The sequence below is a fragment of the Notolepis coatsorum genome (genome assembly GCF_963971535.1).
Source record: "Notolepis coatsorum genome assembly, chromosome: 3".
Lineage (NCBI taxonomy): Eukaryota > Metazoa > Chordata > Actinopteri > Aulopiformes > Paralepididae > Notolepis > Notolepis coatsorum.
In genome coordinates, this window is record NC_140167.1 from 55,999,462 (window position 1) to 56,013,415 (window position 13,954).

At 44.6% G+C, this 13,954-nt stretch overlaps 1 protein-coding gene across 2 annotated transcripts in view; it reads right to left on the reverse strand.

Moving 5' to 3' along the window:
* stxbp6 (syntaxin binding protein 6 (amisyn)) overlaps positions 1 to 13,954 on the reverse strand; it is a 183,796-nt gene that overhangs the window by 147,141 nt on the left and 22,701 nt on the right. For both annotated transcript variants that reach the window (XM_084310064.1, XM_084310063.1), the window contains exon 2: positions 8,607 to 8,827. In XM_084310064.1, the coding sequence (XP_084166190.1) occupies positions 8,607 to 8,760 (154 nt within the window). In that variant the 5' untranslated portion in view covers positions 8,761 to 8,827. The remainder of the gene's footprint in view (positions 1 to 8,606; positions 8,828 to 13,954) is intronic.

The window sequence follows — 13,954 nt, forward strand, 5'->3', positions numbered from 1 at the left end:
ATGACAATACTGACCAAATTGAGATTTATTTTTCTCTTTTATTTTGTTTGCTTTCTAATTTAAAATACAGTTTGAAACCGTCTGTACACAGTAGGCTATGTGTGCTAGCAGAGCTAGTCTCCAGTCATGAGTCACGGTGCACATGTGCAGTGGTTTGTCCACCAAAAAAGCACCAAAAGATAGAAAACAAACTAGCAGAGCCAGAACTGTTCAACTCCCCTGGAGCCACAGCCAGCAGAGAAGCCGGTTTACTTTCGCTTTCAAACCAGCTGCAGCCTGAGAACTGGAGTGTGAGGGGATGTAACACTAAAGATGGCGGCAATGACAAATAATTACTGCAAAATAAACATACATCTGTTGTTTAAAAAAAATATATATATATATATTTTTTTTTGCTTTCTTTTTGTGTAGTTTTTTTTTGTTTGTTATCGATATCGTTATTGCAATATCATTTTTGGCCATATCGCCCAGCCCTAGCCTACAGTATATACTGCGTGTTGCGAGACAAGAGGTAAAAAGAGACAGAGGAGACGCTTGAACCAATCACTTGCAGTTTATCTTGCGAGGCAGATTGGATTAGAGACTTTGATAGTGGGATGGACAATGTACACTGTACCTTTTGAACAAATATTGGAAGTCATTTCTTCGTTAAAATCTCACCAGTGCAACCTAAAAAAAAATTATTGGCGTGTCTACGTAAAAAGGTGTAAAATGCGACCAATCATCTGCTGCTGTCATTGTCTGCGTCAGTGAAGCTAAGACACACTTGAGAGCGTTTTGACATGATGCTGTTCTGCTCATCACTTTTGAAGTGCATGCGAGACTGCTGGCTGGGCAGTAGGTGAGATAAAGGTGCGATTGTCGTTAAGCTTAAGGTGAGGCAGCGAAATTTGTTCTGTGTCCTCGACTTTTGGAGAACGTGAATCCCCTGCACTCGCATGAATGAGACCGTGTGAAATTTCAACTAGCACTCTGAAAATAATTTTTGCTCACAATCTGGAGCCCTGCTCGAGAAGCTTAGCCCTTGTGCTTTTTGTACTGCAGTGTAGCACTCAAGTGTTCCATAGCTAGAATAGTGGAAGACAACCAATCTGAAACCTACACAGGGAAAGCTATGCTTCATAATGTTATTATGCATGTCTGATGTGAATCATCTCCCCATGTTTGAGAGTTGAGGTGGGATGATATACTTGTGCAATAGTAGAGCTCAATGCATTACAGTGGTGGGATTAGGGAAGATGTCATGGATCTTCATTCTATTTCTGCTGGCTGTAAATTAATAGGCCTGCTATTCTCTGCCGTCTCTCATGAATTCATAAGCATGGTTAATTGAATAAGGGGGGTGGGGGTAGGGTTGGGCATCGTTTGGATTTGAACGATTCCAGTTCCGATTCTCCATTTCGATTCCTGTTCTAAACGATTCTCGATTCCGATTCTTTGAGGTGCAGGTCAAAACAGGTCACAGCTTATTTTGCAGGAGATTTTTAAAAAAAATACTATTGACATTGTCAGTTGACTTGATATAGTTTAATTTGGTTGCTGTACTGTAACTAGAGTATTAATTAAAAAAAAATTAAAAAAAAAAATATATATATATATATATATATATATATTATATATATACATCTATATTTTTTTTAAGAATCAAAATTAAGAATCGAAATGCAAATATGTTACTTCCGGTTCCAGAACCGGAAGTTAGGAACCGGTTCTCGGTGCCCAACCCTAGGTGTGGGGGGGGGGGGGGGGGGGGGTCGAAAAACTATTTAACTATTTGTCAGTGCCCATGACGTCATATGACGTTTTATCAGCCCAATGCCTGAATGCCCACGACGTGTATTAGCGTTTTATTTTTTTATTAGCGATCTGATTTCATATTTCATCAACCGAGTCTCCCGTTGGTACAGCAGCTACTCCAGCAGCTCAGAATGGAAAAAAGCGCCCCCTATCGTCTATCCCTGTGTAACTGCAGGTCAGTCGCTTAGACTGACCTGGGATCAGTCGATATGTAGAGGCGGAGCCAGCTGGCTCCTTGAGCTGGCAAGCTGTCTGCTCAATATGGAAGTCATCGCGGGACGGGAATCAGCCTGGAATATATATTAACAGTAGCCAATACTCAATCAATAAGCGTGATCGATTTTTGGAATGGCGATCAGGAATTGGAATGATCTTTTTGGAGAACATCTGATCTGAGGTAAGGAATCTATTTTACCAGTCTTGGGATAATCAGAGTTGTATTCGCCGAGATCTCAGCGTTTGCCCTATGTGTGATGTGTCTCTGTGTGCGCGATCGCTGATGAGGAAATCAGAGAATCGATTTTTCAGCTTGCGGCCCCAGCGTGCATACGTACACATATACTATCGATAATCTAGCATTTATTTGAAAACGATTCATAAATAGGCCGAAAAATGACAGTTTTTGTATATTCTAGAATATTCCAGTAAACGTCTTTTATCATGGAATATTTATAGTTTCCTTGAAAACGAGGGCTTTTCAAAATGCTATAAAACGAAAATGAACCGATAAAACAATCCGCTTCGACAATGTTGACTGGAAAACGAGTCATTGATAAGCGACGGGCAGATTAGACACATAGCCATAATTTAAAACATAGATTAGGCGTTTTTAACGCTAACATTGAAGTGGATGGTGGGCATTCAACCGGTAAATCAAGGTTAAGCTTGGGCTCTGAAAGTGTTAAACTCCAATTTCTAGTGAAACAATTATTACATTTCAGACTAAATCTAATCTATTTAAAAAGGACTGACACAAAACAGAGCTGCAAATTGATTCGGCGAGTCATTCCATTGGCAGAGGAAAGCGTAAACACACTCATCAGCATAGACGCCTGCGTAATAGAGCACTCGGAGCTAGGGATGGGAATCGAAAACCGGTTCCCATTGGGAACCGGTTCCTAATTGGCCGATGCCTGGAACCGTGTGGCTCCTGTGACTTTCGATTCCCTTATCGCTGCCTACAGTTGCGCAATAACGTTACGTTAGCATGTAGCCATGGCAGACTCTATTTGATTCCTTAAGGGCTCGAAATTGCCTGGGTTTTGGTAATATGCTCCCGAAATGCTCCCGCTGTTTGGCTACTTCTATGTGCAGTGAAAACTACTTGAATGCTTTAGAACCTAGTCATTGATTTAGATCAGGGTGAGCTAAAATTAGCCGCGGAGCTAACGTGAGCTAACGTGAGCTAACGCTATTTAATCAAGCTCACAAAGAGAGATAAACAGCTGACAGCGGATAGTACAGGTACAAATACAATAAAACAGCAGGTGGGGGCTGTTGTGTAAACCTTGTACTCTTTAGTTCACATGTAATGAGAGACGTGAGTGCTTGTTTACAAGTCTGTAAGCCAGTTAGCCAGGAAGTACAGTGGTGCAACATACAAATGTGTCCGTGTAGCAACACAAGCCAATACATAAAGGACAGGGGCCCGGGGAGCTCTCTCTCTCTCTGTGTGTGTGTGTGTGTGTGTGCGTGCGTGTGTGCGTGTGTGCGTGTGTGCGTGTGTGCGTGTGTGTGTGTGTGTGTGAGACAGAAGTCAGAGGAATAACAACCTGTTATTCAATAGATTAAATTAGTTTAAGAATAAAAAAATAAATACATTTTAAGAGAATCTCAAATACATTATTTTATTTAAGTGTAGGCTATAGTTAATGTTTTATTTTTTACAGTTTTTGTATTTTTCTGACATGGGGGCTCAACAATAAATGACAATCAGAAATGTCAAGTTGCATGTTGTTATTCTAACCAGCTTAGACCCCTACGCTCTGCATCTTCTGGCCGCCTCAGACCTACTCCTATCCAAGCTCCGGGAGGGTCATCAAAGAGAAGTCGCCTATTCTCAGTCCTTGCCCCACAATGGTGGAATGAACTACCCACCCCAGTTAGGACAGCCGAATCACGTCCAATCTTTCGCCGTCGACTAAAGACGCACTTCTTCAACCATTATCTGAATAAAAAAATATATATCTAACCCTAACTAACCGTACTGTCATGCACTTGTCCTAATAAACTAACCTACACTGTAGCACTCAACACTTTGATGAACATTGTTGCTCAGCTGATAGAGTTGTGCCCTTCCTGATGGCTTGTCGTACAGAACTTGTAAGTCGCTTTGGATAAAAGCGTCAGCTAAATGACTAAATGACTAAAAAGTTCTGTTACATTTCCAATTTATTTATTTAAATTATAATTTGATCAGGTATCGATAAGGGAATCGATAAAGAATCGAATCGATAAGCAGAATCGATAATGGAATCGTATCGATAAAATCCTATCAATTCCCATCCCTACTCGGAGCATCTGCTCTTCCACTATTGAACTTGGGGGAGCAAAGGTATGCTCTTGCTCCACCACTTTTTGATCATATGAAAAATATGATATATCCCCCCCCCCAATATTTTTTTTTATCCACTTTTTCTCCCATTTTTCTATATTTTTCTCCCATCCCAATTTCATATCATCCAATTCAACCCTCCCCTGTCACGAACGCTGTTTCTTGCCTCCCACAAGCTGGCTGCAATGTGGACTAAGTCATACATAGCACAAGTCCCCTCCGGTACTTGAGGTAACAGCAGTCGCATCTTTTCACCTGCGCAGCTCGATCTCTCAGTGGCGAGGAGTAACGCGTGGGAGGCTCACGCTGCCCCCGACACTTCCTGATTCTACTGCGCAGGCGCACCAACCGACCTGTAGGAGTCGCTGTCCACAACGCCCGATCCCCACCCATCAGTTTCCCACCCCCTAATACGGCCAATGTGTATTAGTACGGACGACCAGCTAAACTGAAAGCAAATGTGGAGCGCTGGGCTCGAACAGGCAAGCCCAGCGTCTCCAGATTTCGTGGCGAGCGCCTTGCCCACTACGCCACGTAGCCGCCCCATATCCCCCCCCAATATATAAATCTAACCATAACTATGTAATTTCAATCAAATTAATAATACACAATGACACTTAATAGCAAGTTTTTAAGTTTCCAAAGATTGCGACCCCCCCCCCCCCCCTGCCCCCCCATATGGTTTGATCCAGTGCCTCCCACCCCCAGCAGACAGTGGCGCACGCCGCTGCAGGTAGGCTGAGTGTAAATATCAAAGGCCACCGAGTGTGTCATTGTGGCAGGCAGGATTTTCCAGTAAGTTGTTCAAACAAAAGATTATGTTAGACATGTCTTTACTATTGAGTGGTAGAACTTCTACCACGCAATACAATAAAAGTGTTTCACGTCCCGAAATGCCATCTGGTCATACCGTAAAACCTCTAATAATAATAATAATAACAACGTTTCCCTCTGGTTGGCGTTAGCTTTAGTGCTAGCCGCTAGCTAACGTTGTCATATTATCTAGATATGTGGTGTCAGCTGGATGACGTTGACTTCGTTTGCAAATGTTAACGTTCGCTATCTATATGGCAGACGAGCAGGGCCGGATTAACGACGGCCGCGGCCCGTGGGCCTATAGTGACGAGGGGCCTCCAATTTTTTTTTTTTCTTTTTTTTTCTTTGATCGATGTCATGACTGTGCACTGCAGACTCAGGGAGGAGGCAGAGAAGGAGAGAAAGAGACCCAAGAGTTACAGGTAATGGAAATATATCTTTTTTCTCTTTCTTATTAAAAACTTGGCCTATTTGAAAGGAGATTGATTTAATACAAATAAATGAGCGAAAAATCAATATACAGTATATATACAGTATATATATATTAATATATTATTATTATAGTAATTGGCTATCATACTACAATATAAACTGAGTTTTATAGTGAAAAGAGCAGCTTTATTGGTCAAGATTGAAGGCTCTATATTGCAGGAAATTGCACGTACAGGTTCATTACATTTAAAAAAAAATCTGCCGTGGAGGGGGTCGTGCCCCCTCCAAACCACCCCTTGCCTGTCCCAAAAATAATTTTAATTAAATTAAATTTATAAAAAAAAAAAAATAAAATAAATCTTGCACCCCCACTTTCAACTATAACTAGGCGGCCATGCTCATCAGTACGAGCATTAGTGGGTGAATTTAGAGAGACGCAAGTTGATATGCGACTACAGGGTTATAGAGTGTGTTTCATGGTTCCAGGCTGATAAGGCCCACAGTGAGGATAATCATCGCAAGCAGCGACAAATACACACAGGCATACACCAGGTGCTTTATACATGCAAACACATAGAACAGGCACTATTACATAAACGTACAAACACACACGCATGGTTCTTTAGTGCAAACATATTCAAATGTACACACACACACACACATAAGTGGTTCTGGGCATTGGGAGTAACATTGCAGTCACTTGTAGGAACGTTATGTGCCACATAGTACAGCCAATATAACTCATCCCTCTGGATGGGGGAGATGAGAGGAGAAGCAAAGATAGTAAAGGAGAAGAAAAGAGGGGAGAGGAGAAGAAGAGAGGGGGGGAAATAAAACAGAAGACAACTTTTGAGTTTTGAATAAAGGGGGAAAAAAGAAGAAAAAAAAGAGAAACAGATGAGGAATAAAGGAAGATCCCAGCTGGGACCCAAACCAAAGAGAAGAGGAAGGAGTAGAAGGAGAGTATAGTCTACATACTAGCACTATGCAACAGTAGGCGTGCACATCATAAATTAGGAATAGTAAAGAGGGGAACACTCTGGCCTCATGTTCAGACTGGGACCAGCTTTTTGAGAGAGACGCTTTGTCAAGAGGCACGGTCTCAAACATTAACAGTTTGTTGTCTAGAGATTCCCCTGATGCGTAGTCCGCTGTCCAGCTGGCGTGGGAGTGTGAACTCAGTGCACCCTTGTCTACCGCGCAGTGGGATGCAATTTGGATCAGCTCTGAGAGCATCTAAATGTGTAAGATGTTGGATCATATAGTTGGAAATATTGAATAATAGAGCATATATCATCCCCATCAGGTTTATCAAATGGACAACAAATATAAAGATTTATGCTGGCATAATTGTGGCAATAGAGGCTCATTACGCCATCTGCTGTGGGACTGGTCAGCTGTTAAAACACTCTGGGCAGAAGCAATATCAAGGATGTCAAACTGTTTCAATGTTAACTTTCCTGTATGTCCCTTAACATGCTTACTGGGTCGACTCGAAAGCCAGAGGGTGTCAGAGCTACCGGCAACTGGCTGTGGACCCTGGGCTGCTTGTCTGTCAAAAGGCTAATTCTAATTCATTGGAAGGAACTAAAACAAGCACACCTCTCTGTGGACTCTTGGTTGGGAGAACATTTGGACCTATTGAATATGGAACGTGCATCCAACCTACTGGGGGACTTTGACAGGGGTCTGGATTAGGGCTGGGCGATATGGAAAAAAACCATATCGCGATAACGATATGATAATTTTATTTTATTTCTCGATATCGATAATTATCGAATTGTTATAAGTATAAATTTTTTTTTTTTTTTTTTTTTTTTTTTTTTTAAACAACATATGTATATTTATTTTGCAGCAATTCTTTGTCATTGCCGCCATCTTTAGTGTTACATCCCCTCACACTCCAGTTCTCAGGCTGCAGCTGGTTTAAAAGCTAAAGTAAACCGGCTTCTCTGCTGGCTGTGGCTCCAGAGGAGTTGAACAGTTCTGGCTCTGCTAGTTTATTTTCGATCTTTTGGCGCTTTTTTGGTGGACAAACCACCGCACATGTGCACTGTGACTCGTGACTGGAGTCTAGTTCTGCTAGCACACATAGCCTACTGTGTACAGACGGTTTCAATCTGTATTTTAAATTAGAAAGCAAACAAAATAAATGGACAAGAGAAAAAGAAATCTGAATTTGGTCAGTATTGTCATTTGGACAAGCAAAGCCATTACTTTAAGTTGCAGGCAAGAAAGACAAGTCTGTCCACTGTCTCTGGTTTTAAAACTGCCCTGTTGCAGGTAAAAAAAAATTAAAAATTAAAAAAAAAAAAAAAAAAAAAAAAAAAGATTTTTCGATTTTTTTATTTATTTCGATATTCGATATCGATTATTAAAATATATCGCGATATTTATCGTTATCGTTATATCGCCCAGCCCTAGTCTGGATTGTACATTTGTTAGAGATGATCCCGCCCAGCGATAGTGATTCTGTGATACCATACTAATACATGAAACATGTAGATAACCCTTGTTGATATCTACACTCTTATGTAGCACAGGGCTTTGAGTACTGTGACACACCAGTCACACGGGCCAGTGGATGACGATGTGTGTTTCCCGCATTACATATAGGCCTTTAGGTTCTGTCTGCTGACCCGAGAGGCAGATGAAGGTCATTACATAGGCCTTTAGGTTCTGTCTGCTGACCTGAGAGGCAGATGAAGGTCATTACATAGGCCTTTAGGTTCTGTCTGCTGACCTGAGAGGCAGATGAAGGTCATTACATAGGCCTTTAGGTTCTGTCTGCTGACCTGAGAGGCAGATGAAGGTCATTACATATAGGCCTTTAGGTTCTGTCTGCTGACCTGAGAGGCAGATGAAGGTCATTACATAGGCCTTTAGGTTCTGTCTGCTGACCTGAGAGGCAGATGAAGGTCATTACATAGGCCTTTAGGTTCTGTCTGCTGACCTGAGAGGCAGATGAAGGTCATTACATATAGGCCTTTAGGTTCTGTCTGCTGACCTGAGAGGCAGATGAAGGTCATGTAGTCGCCCTGTCCCCCGGTGGCCAGGAAGGGGATCTTCTTCTTGGTCCTCCGCTTCACCTGCACAGCCACGAGCATCTTCTCGTCGTTGGGCGTGAACACCTCCTTGTTGATGGCCGACTTGGCACTCATGGCAGTCGAGAGAGAGCGGGGGTGAGGTGGAGAGAGGGGAAGGGGAGGAGGCGTGATCCTCTCTTCTCTGAATCGGTGGAGACAAGAGAAAAGGAAAAACTTAAGAGATTATATTGTTAAGGAGGAAGGATGCGACACACTACATGGTCTAACTTTGTTAAATGTAAGGAGACAGAAGCCACACTGAGTGCTGCAGGAGAGACCAGCGGTCTCTCTGGTCTCTCTGGTAACCATAAGTGAACGGCCCCGTCTTCTGCTGCTCACAGCCTCAATCAATTCCCCCTGGGTCTCTCGCACACACATACATCAACACACAGATCCACATCCACACATGTACAAATTCAATTTCATTTCACAAACTCTCCACTGCGTGCAGCAAATGGCACCATAAAGAGAAGGTAGTGAAGGGGGGGAGCAGCGGGTTTCAGGCGCCAGGACGCTCCCTGGTCCTGCAGCCCATCTCCTCACTCCATCTCTCCGAGTACCCATACTCTCTGTGCTGGAACCGCGCCTCTCGCCAGGTGAAACAACGACTGAAACGCTTTGAGGATAAGTGTCGGATGCAGAGATAATCGTTTCTTTTTTGCCATTACAGGTGTTTCTTACCGGTGAAAACAGTCTCCCGTGGCGACGGATCACAGAGAGTCACCGCCTGGGATCACAGCACCATGGCTGCTGGCGTCAGACAGAACCGTGCTCGTGTTTTAGACCTAGCTGTGTTTAAGTGCAAGTGAGTAAAGAGAGGCGGTTAATTAGGTCCAAATGCTCTCAAGAGGACTGAGGAGATTAATCATCTTCAAAAACATGGACACACCATAGCAAACTCCAAACACATACTGTACACACACACACACATTACTGCTGATGCGCCAATCGAAATGTCAATCTCAGACAGTGGATGAATTAATCTGCGGCAAACGAGGCATAGCAACCAGGACAGAAAAACAATGTCCTCATCAAACTGGATTGCTAATAAACAACAGACCACAATCACCAAGTTGACTTTCTAAGAAAAGAGAGCAGGGCTCGAGATAGGTCATTTGAGACCATTCGTTTGAAGTCATTGGGCAAAAATGATGGATGATGCTGAAAGTCAAACGGCTTTGCTTTAAGATTTCCGATTCCGATACCCTATTTAAGTTAACCTGGTATTGACCATATTCACAAGGTGGCCATTTTGCCACCCTTTGGGAAACAGGGTGGAAAGGAACCCAACCTGAGAATGACATAAGAGCATTCGTTTGAATATGGTAAATGGCCTGGTATGATAGAGGTATTGGTAAGGTAGGTATTATTACAAGGTAGACTCAGGTCAGAGCAGCAGGAACACTTTAAAAGCAGTAGTAAGAGGCGGCTGGGTGGCACAGCGGACATTGCGCTCGTCACCAACGCACGAGACACCGGTATCGAATCCGGCTGTCGGCGTTGCCTCCGGCTTGGGCCGGCCGTCATACTAACTCAATTGGCAGAGTTAGCGGGTGGGAAGTCGATGGGTGGTAATCTGGACGTTGTAAACAGCGACTCCTATAGGTTGGTTGGGGTGCCTGCACAGCAGAGACAGGAAAATGGCGGGGGCAGTGTGAGCCTCCTACACGTTACTCCTCGCCAAATGAGAGTCCGTGCTGGCAGGTGAAAAGATGTGACTGGCTGCCTACACATGTATCGGAGGGAACATGCGATGGGCTTCTATCCTCCCTACAACCGGCCAGTGGGGGGCACATGCGAGCAACGTTCAAGACAGGGGAGGGGAGAATTGGCACGGCTAAATTGGGATGGGAGAAAAAATTGAAAAAGGAGAAAAAGTAAAAAAAAAAAAAAGCAGTAGTAAGACATACCAGTGTACCGTGCCAACTCCAGATCTAATCTCACCAGTCAATCGTGCAGCTAATCATTTTATTGCAGAGCATTTCCCCAACCTACGAGTCTAAGAGTAAACAAAAACACAAGCCAAGGTTTTTGCGGGGAGTAATTACATGACCTCATATATGCCTTTCCCAAAGAATCTGGAAATCCTCCTACATCCTCCTAACCCGGACTCTGGGGCTTAGACACCCACATTGTAGGAGCAACGTGGAGCGGACATCTGTTCTGCTCTCAACCCTATATGTCAAAAGCAGGAAAGGCCTTTGTTCCAGTGATCTCACCTCAAACCATTATAGGGGGGAGGAAAGTGTAAATTCAAGGTTTGAACTGGAGTGGGTGTGGAACAACAGCATATATGGAAAAAAAACAAGTCCTCTGATAAAACAAGTCAGAGGTGTATTGTGTGTCGGTACACAGTAACCAAAACAGGCTTCTCGTATGGCTCTGAACACCCACTGAGATTCAGAAAGCAGCTCTCACAAAAAAAAAAAAAAAAAAGCAGCTCTGACTCTACTCGATATTTAGGTGTCGTGGTGGAAGTTCACCCCTCCATATGGCCGCCGTACGCCCTGCTATGTATCAAGAGATTTCTGTAGGCAGGCCACCTCTACAAAATGAAAGGAAGTAGCGATGCACCGAGATACCCACTTTTTCCACAGCCGATGTCGATTCCGAGTACATTGTTTTAAGTATCGCTCAGATACTTCAGATCCATGTCTTATATTGACCAGTATAGGCCTAATCAATTTGCTCAATTATATATATACACATCTAATGTGCTTTATTGTGCCAAATATTTGGAAAATCCAGTCACTTACGTTGCTTAAATTTGACACATATTACACATTGGGGGGAAATTCTCTGATACCCGTTTTCAGCGTGGCATTGCCACCGACATCAGATACCAGTACACCACCGACATCAGATACCAGTACACCACCGACATCAGATACCAGTACAGGTACACCACCAACATCAGATACCAGTACAGGTACACCACCGACATCAGATACCAGTACAGGTACACCACCGACATCAGATACCAGTACAGGTACACCACCGACATCAGATACCAGTACAGGTACACCACCGACATTAGATACCAGTACAGGTACACCACCGACATCAGATACCAGTACAGGTACACCACCGACATCAGATACCAGTACAGGTACACCACCGACATCAGATACCAGTACAGGTACACCACCGACATCAGATACCAGTACAGGTACACCACCAACATCAGCTACCAGTATCAGTACACAAAAATGGTCACTGGTCCCGTTGTCTCTCCAGCGGCTCCAGAGGGAAGGGAGTGCTGAGCAACGGGGTGGCCCAGCAGAGGCTTTTCTCTAGCATCTGAAATCCACAGAACCCCCAGCCTGCCCTCCTCCTCCACTAACTTGCAGCTGAGACAGATAGCTCCCCCCATCTCGCTGCACGCCGTCACCAGGCAGAGGGGAGTCCATATCTCCCCTCGGGTTGCCCGCTCAAGCATGACGACAAGGGGAGATCAGGGGATGAGGGCAAGAAAAAAAAGGAGGAGGAGGAAGAGGAGGAGTCTTCAGGCATTGAAACGTATTTCTAATACAAAGACAAGCTTGTGCTTTGAGTTTGAGCTGCCTTATGCAATGTTCAAAGTGCATGGCTGTGGTGCTGTGGTGGAGGGAGGGAGGGGAGAGGAAAGAGAGGGAGCTACAGTGGCAGTGGAAACGACATACGTATTAGGGGCGGTTATCACCCCATTTTCTAGCTAAGTCCCTTTCCAAAACACTTCATTAACGGAGCTGTACCTTGGCAGTCAAGGGAGGAGTTCTGCCGACTACAGAACTTCACTCTCTCTCCCCTGCTCCCTCGTCCAGTGTGTGTAAATGTGAAATATGTTCAGTCTGCTCTCACACAGCCCTCCTGGGGGTTCTCCAGAGAGGGGGCTTTACGTTAGCAGCATACACAGTTCTTTCAGCACCCACCCCCCCTCCGCCTCTCCTCAAAGGCCCACAGGAACCTGCCACAGTAGCAACAGACTGAGGAGGTTATGAACCATCATAACAACACAGACTCGAGGCTCAATGCTGAACTTGAGGCTCCATCTATACAGCTATTTCAATAACGTCACAAGCTGAAACAATTTGGCGACTGACCCACACAGAGACATTTCAGAAGGAACTACCCAAGTTGAATCTCCTGAATGCAAGAGGACTGGCTGGGTTCTTTGGAAGAGCCTTCTAGAAGAAGTGGATCTCAAGCTGTGTGAAGCTTGCAGCTGGGAGTTGAGCGGCGCTACTGGCGCCCGGTGAGACAGTGAGTTGTCCAGCTTGTCTGTCATCAGCTAGTGCTGCTGTTTAAGTAACTATGTGTGTGTGCTTGTGTGTGTGTGGTGCATAAGACAGGGAGTGATAAGCAGGGGAAATCACATTCCGGTGACTTATCTTCTATTCACATTCCTTGGAGAACACCCGGCACTCAACACGAATTAAGAGCTCCTCCTTAGCTCTGTGTGTGTGTGTGTGTGTGTGTGTGTGTGTGTGTGTGTGTGTGTGTGTGTGTGTGTGTGTGTGTGTGTGTGTGTGTGTGTGTGTGTGTGTATGCGCTCAGCTGAAATTCTGAGGAAAGAGGGAGAACTGACTCTCACTAGGGAGAACTTTTTCACTAGAACTGTCAATTAAGCAAACAGCAGGGTGGGCTGGTGACTCAGTATGCAGATTCACACCTGAAACTAACAATCGCATGGGTTCACAGCCCAAACTGATGCTGTTGACTCTTTGAAACAAATGACTTTTTCAGCGGGAAGCTGTAAGTTGTGATTGGAGGATCAAGAAGAGGACGAGGCTCGAGCTTGTGAGGCAGGAGCCTATGCTCAGGGAGCATGTTGAGAAGCATCTCCTGAAGCCAAAGACATCAACATGAGCAGCAAAGTGTTAGAATCCTTATCTGCAGTAGAGACCAGGGGGAAAGTAGCAAGATTGGGGGTGGTAAGTGGTGGAGGTTGTAGAGGGTGGAAATTGAGGTGGGGGTGAAGGTGGAGGTGGTAGAGAGTGGAGGTGGTAGAGTGGAGGTGGTAAGTGGTGGAGGTGGTAGAGGTGGTAGAGGGTGGAGATGGTAGAGGGTGGATGTGGTAAGTGGTGGAGGTGGTAGAGAGTGGAGGTGGTATTGGGTGGAGGTGGTAGAGGTGGTAGAGGATGAGGGTGGTAGAGGTGGTAAGTGGGTGGAGGTGGTAGAGAGTGGAGGTGGTAGAGGGTAGAGAGTGGAGGTGGTAGAGGGTGGAGGTGGTAGAGAGTGGAGGTGGTAGGTGGTGGAGGTGGTAGAGAGTGGAGGTGGTAGAGAGTGG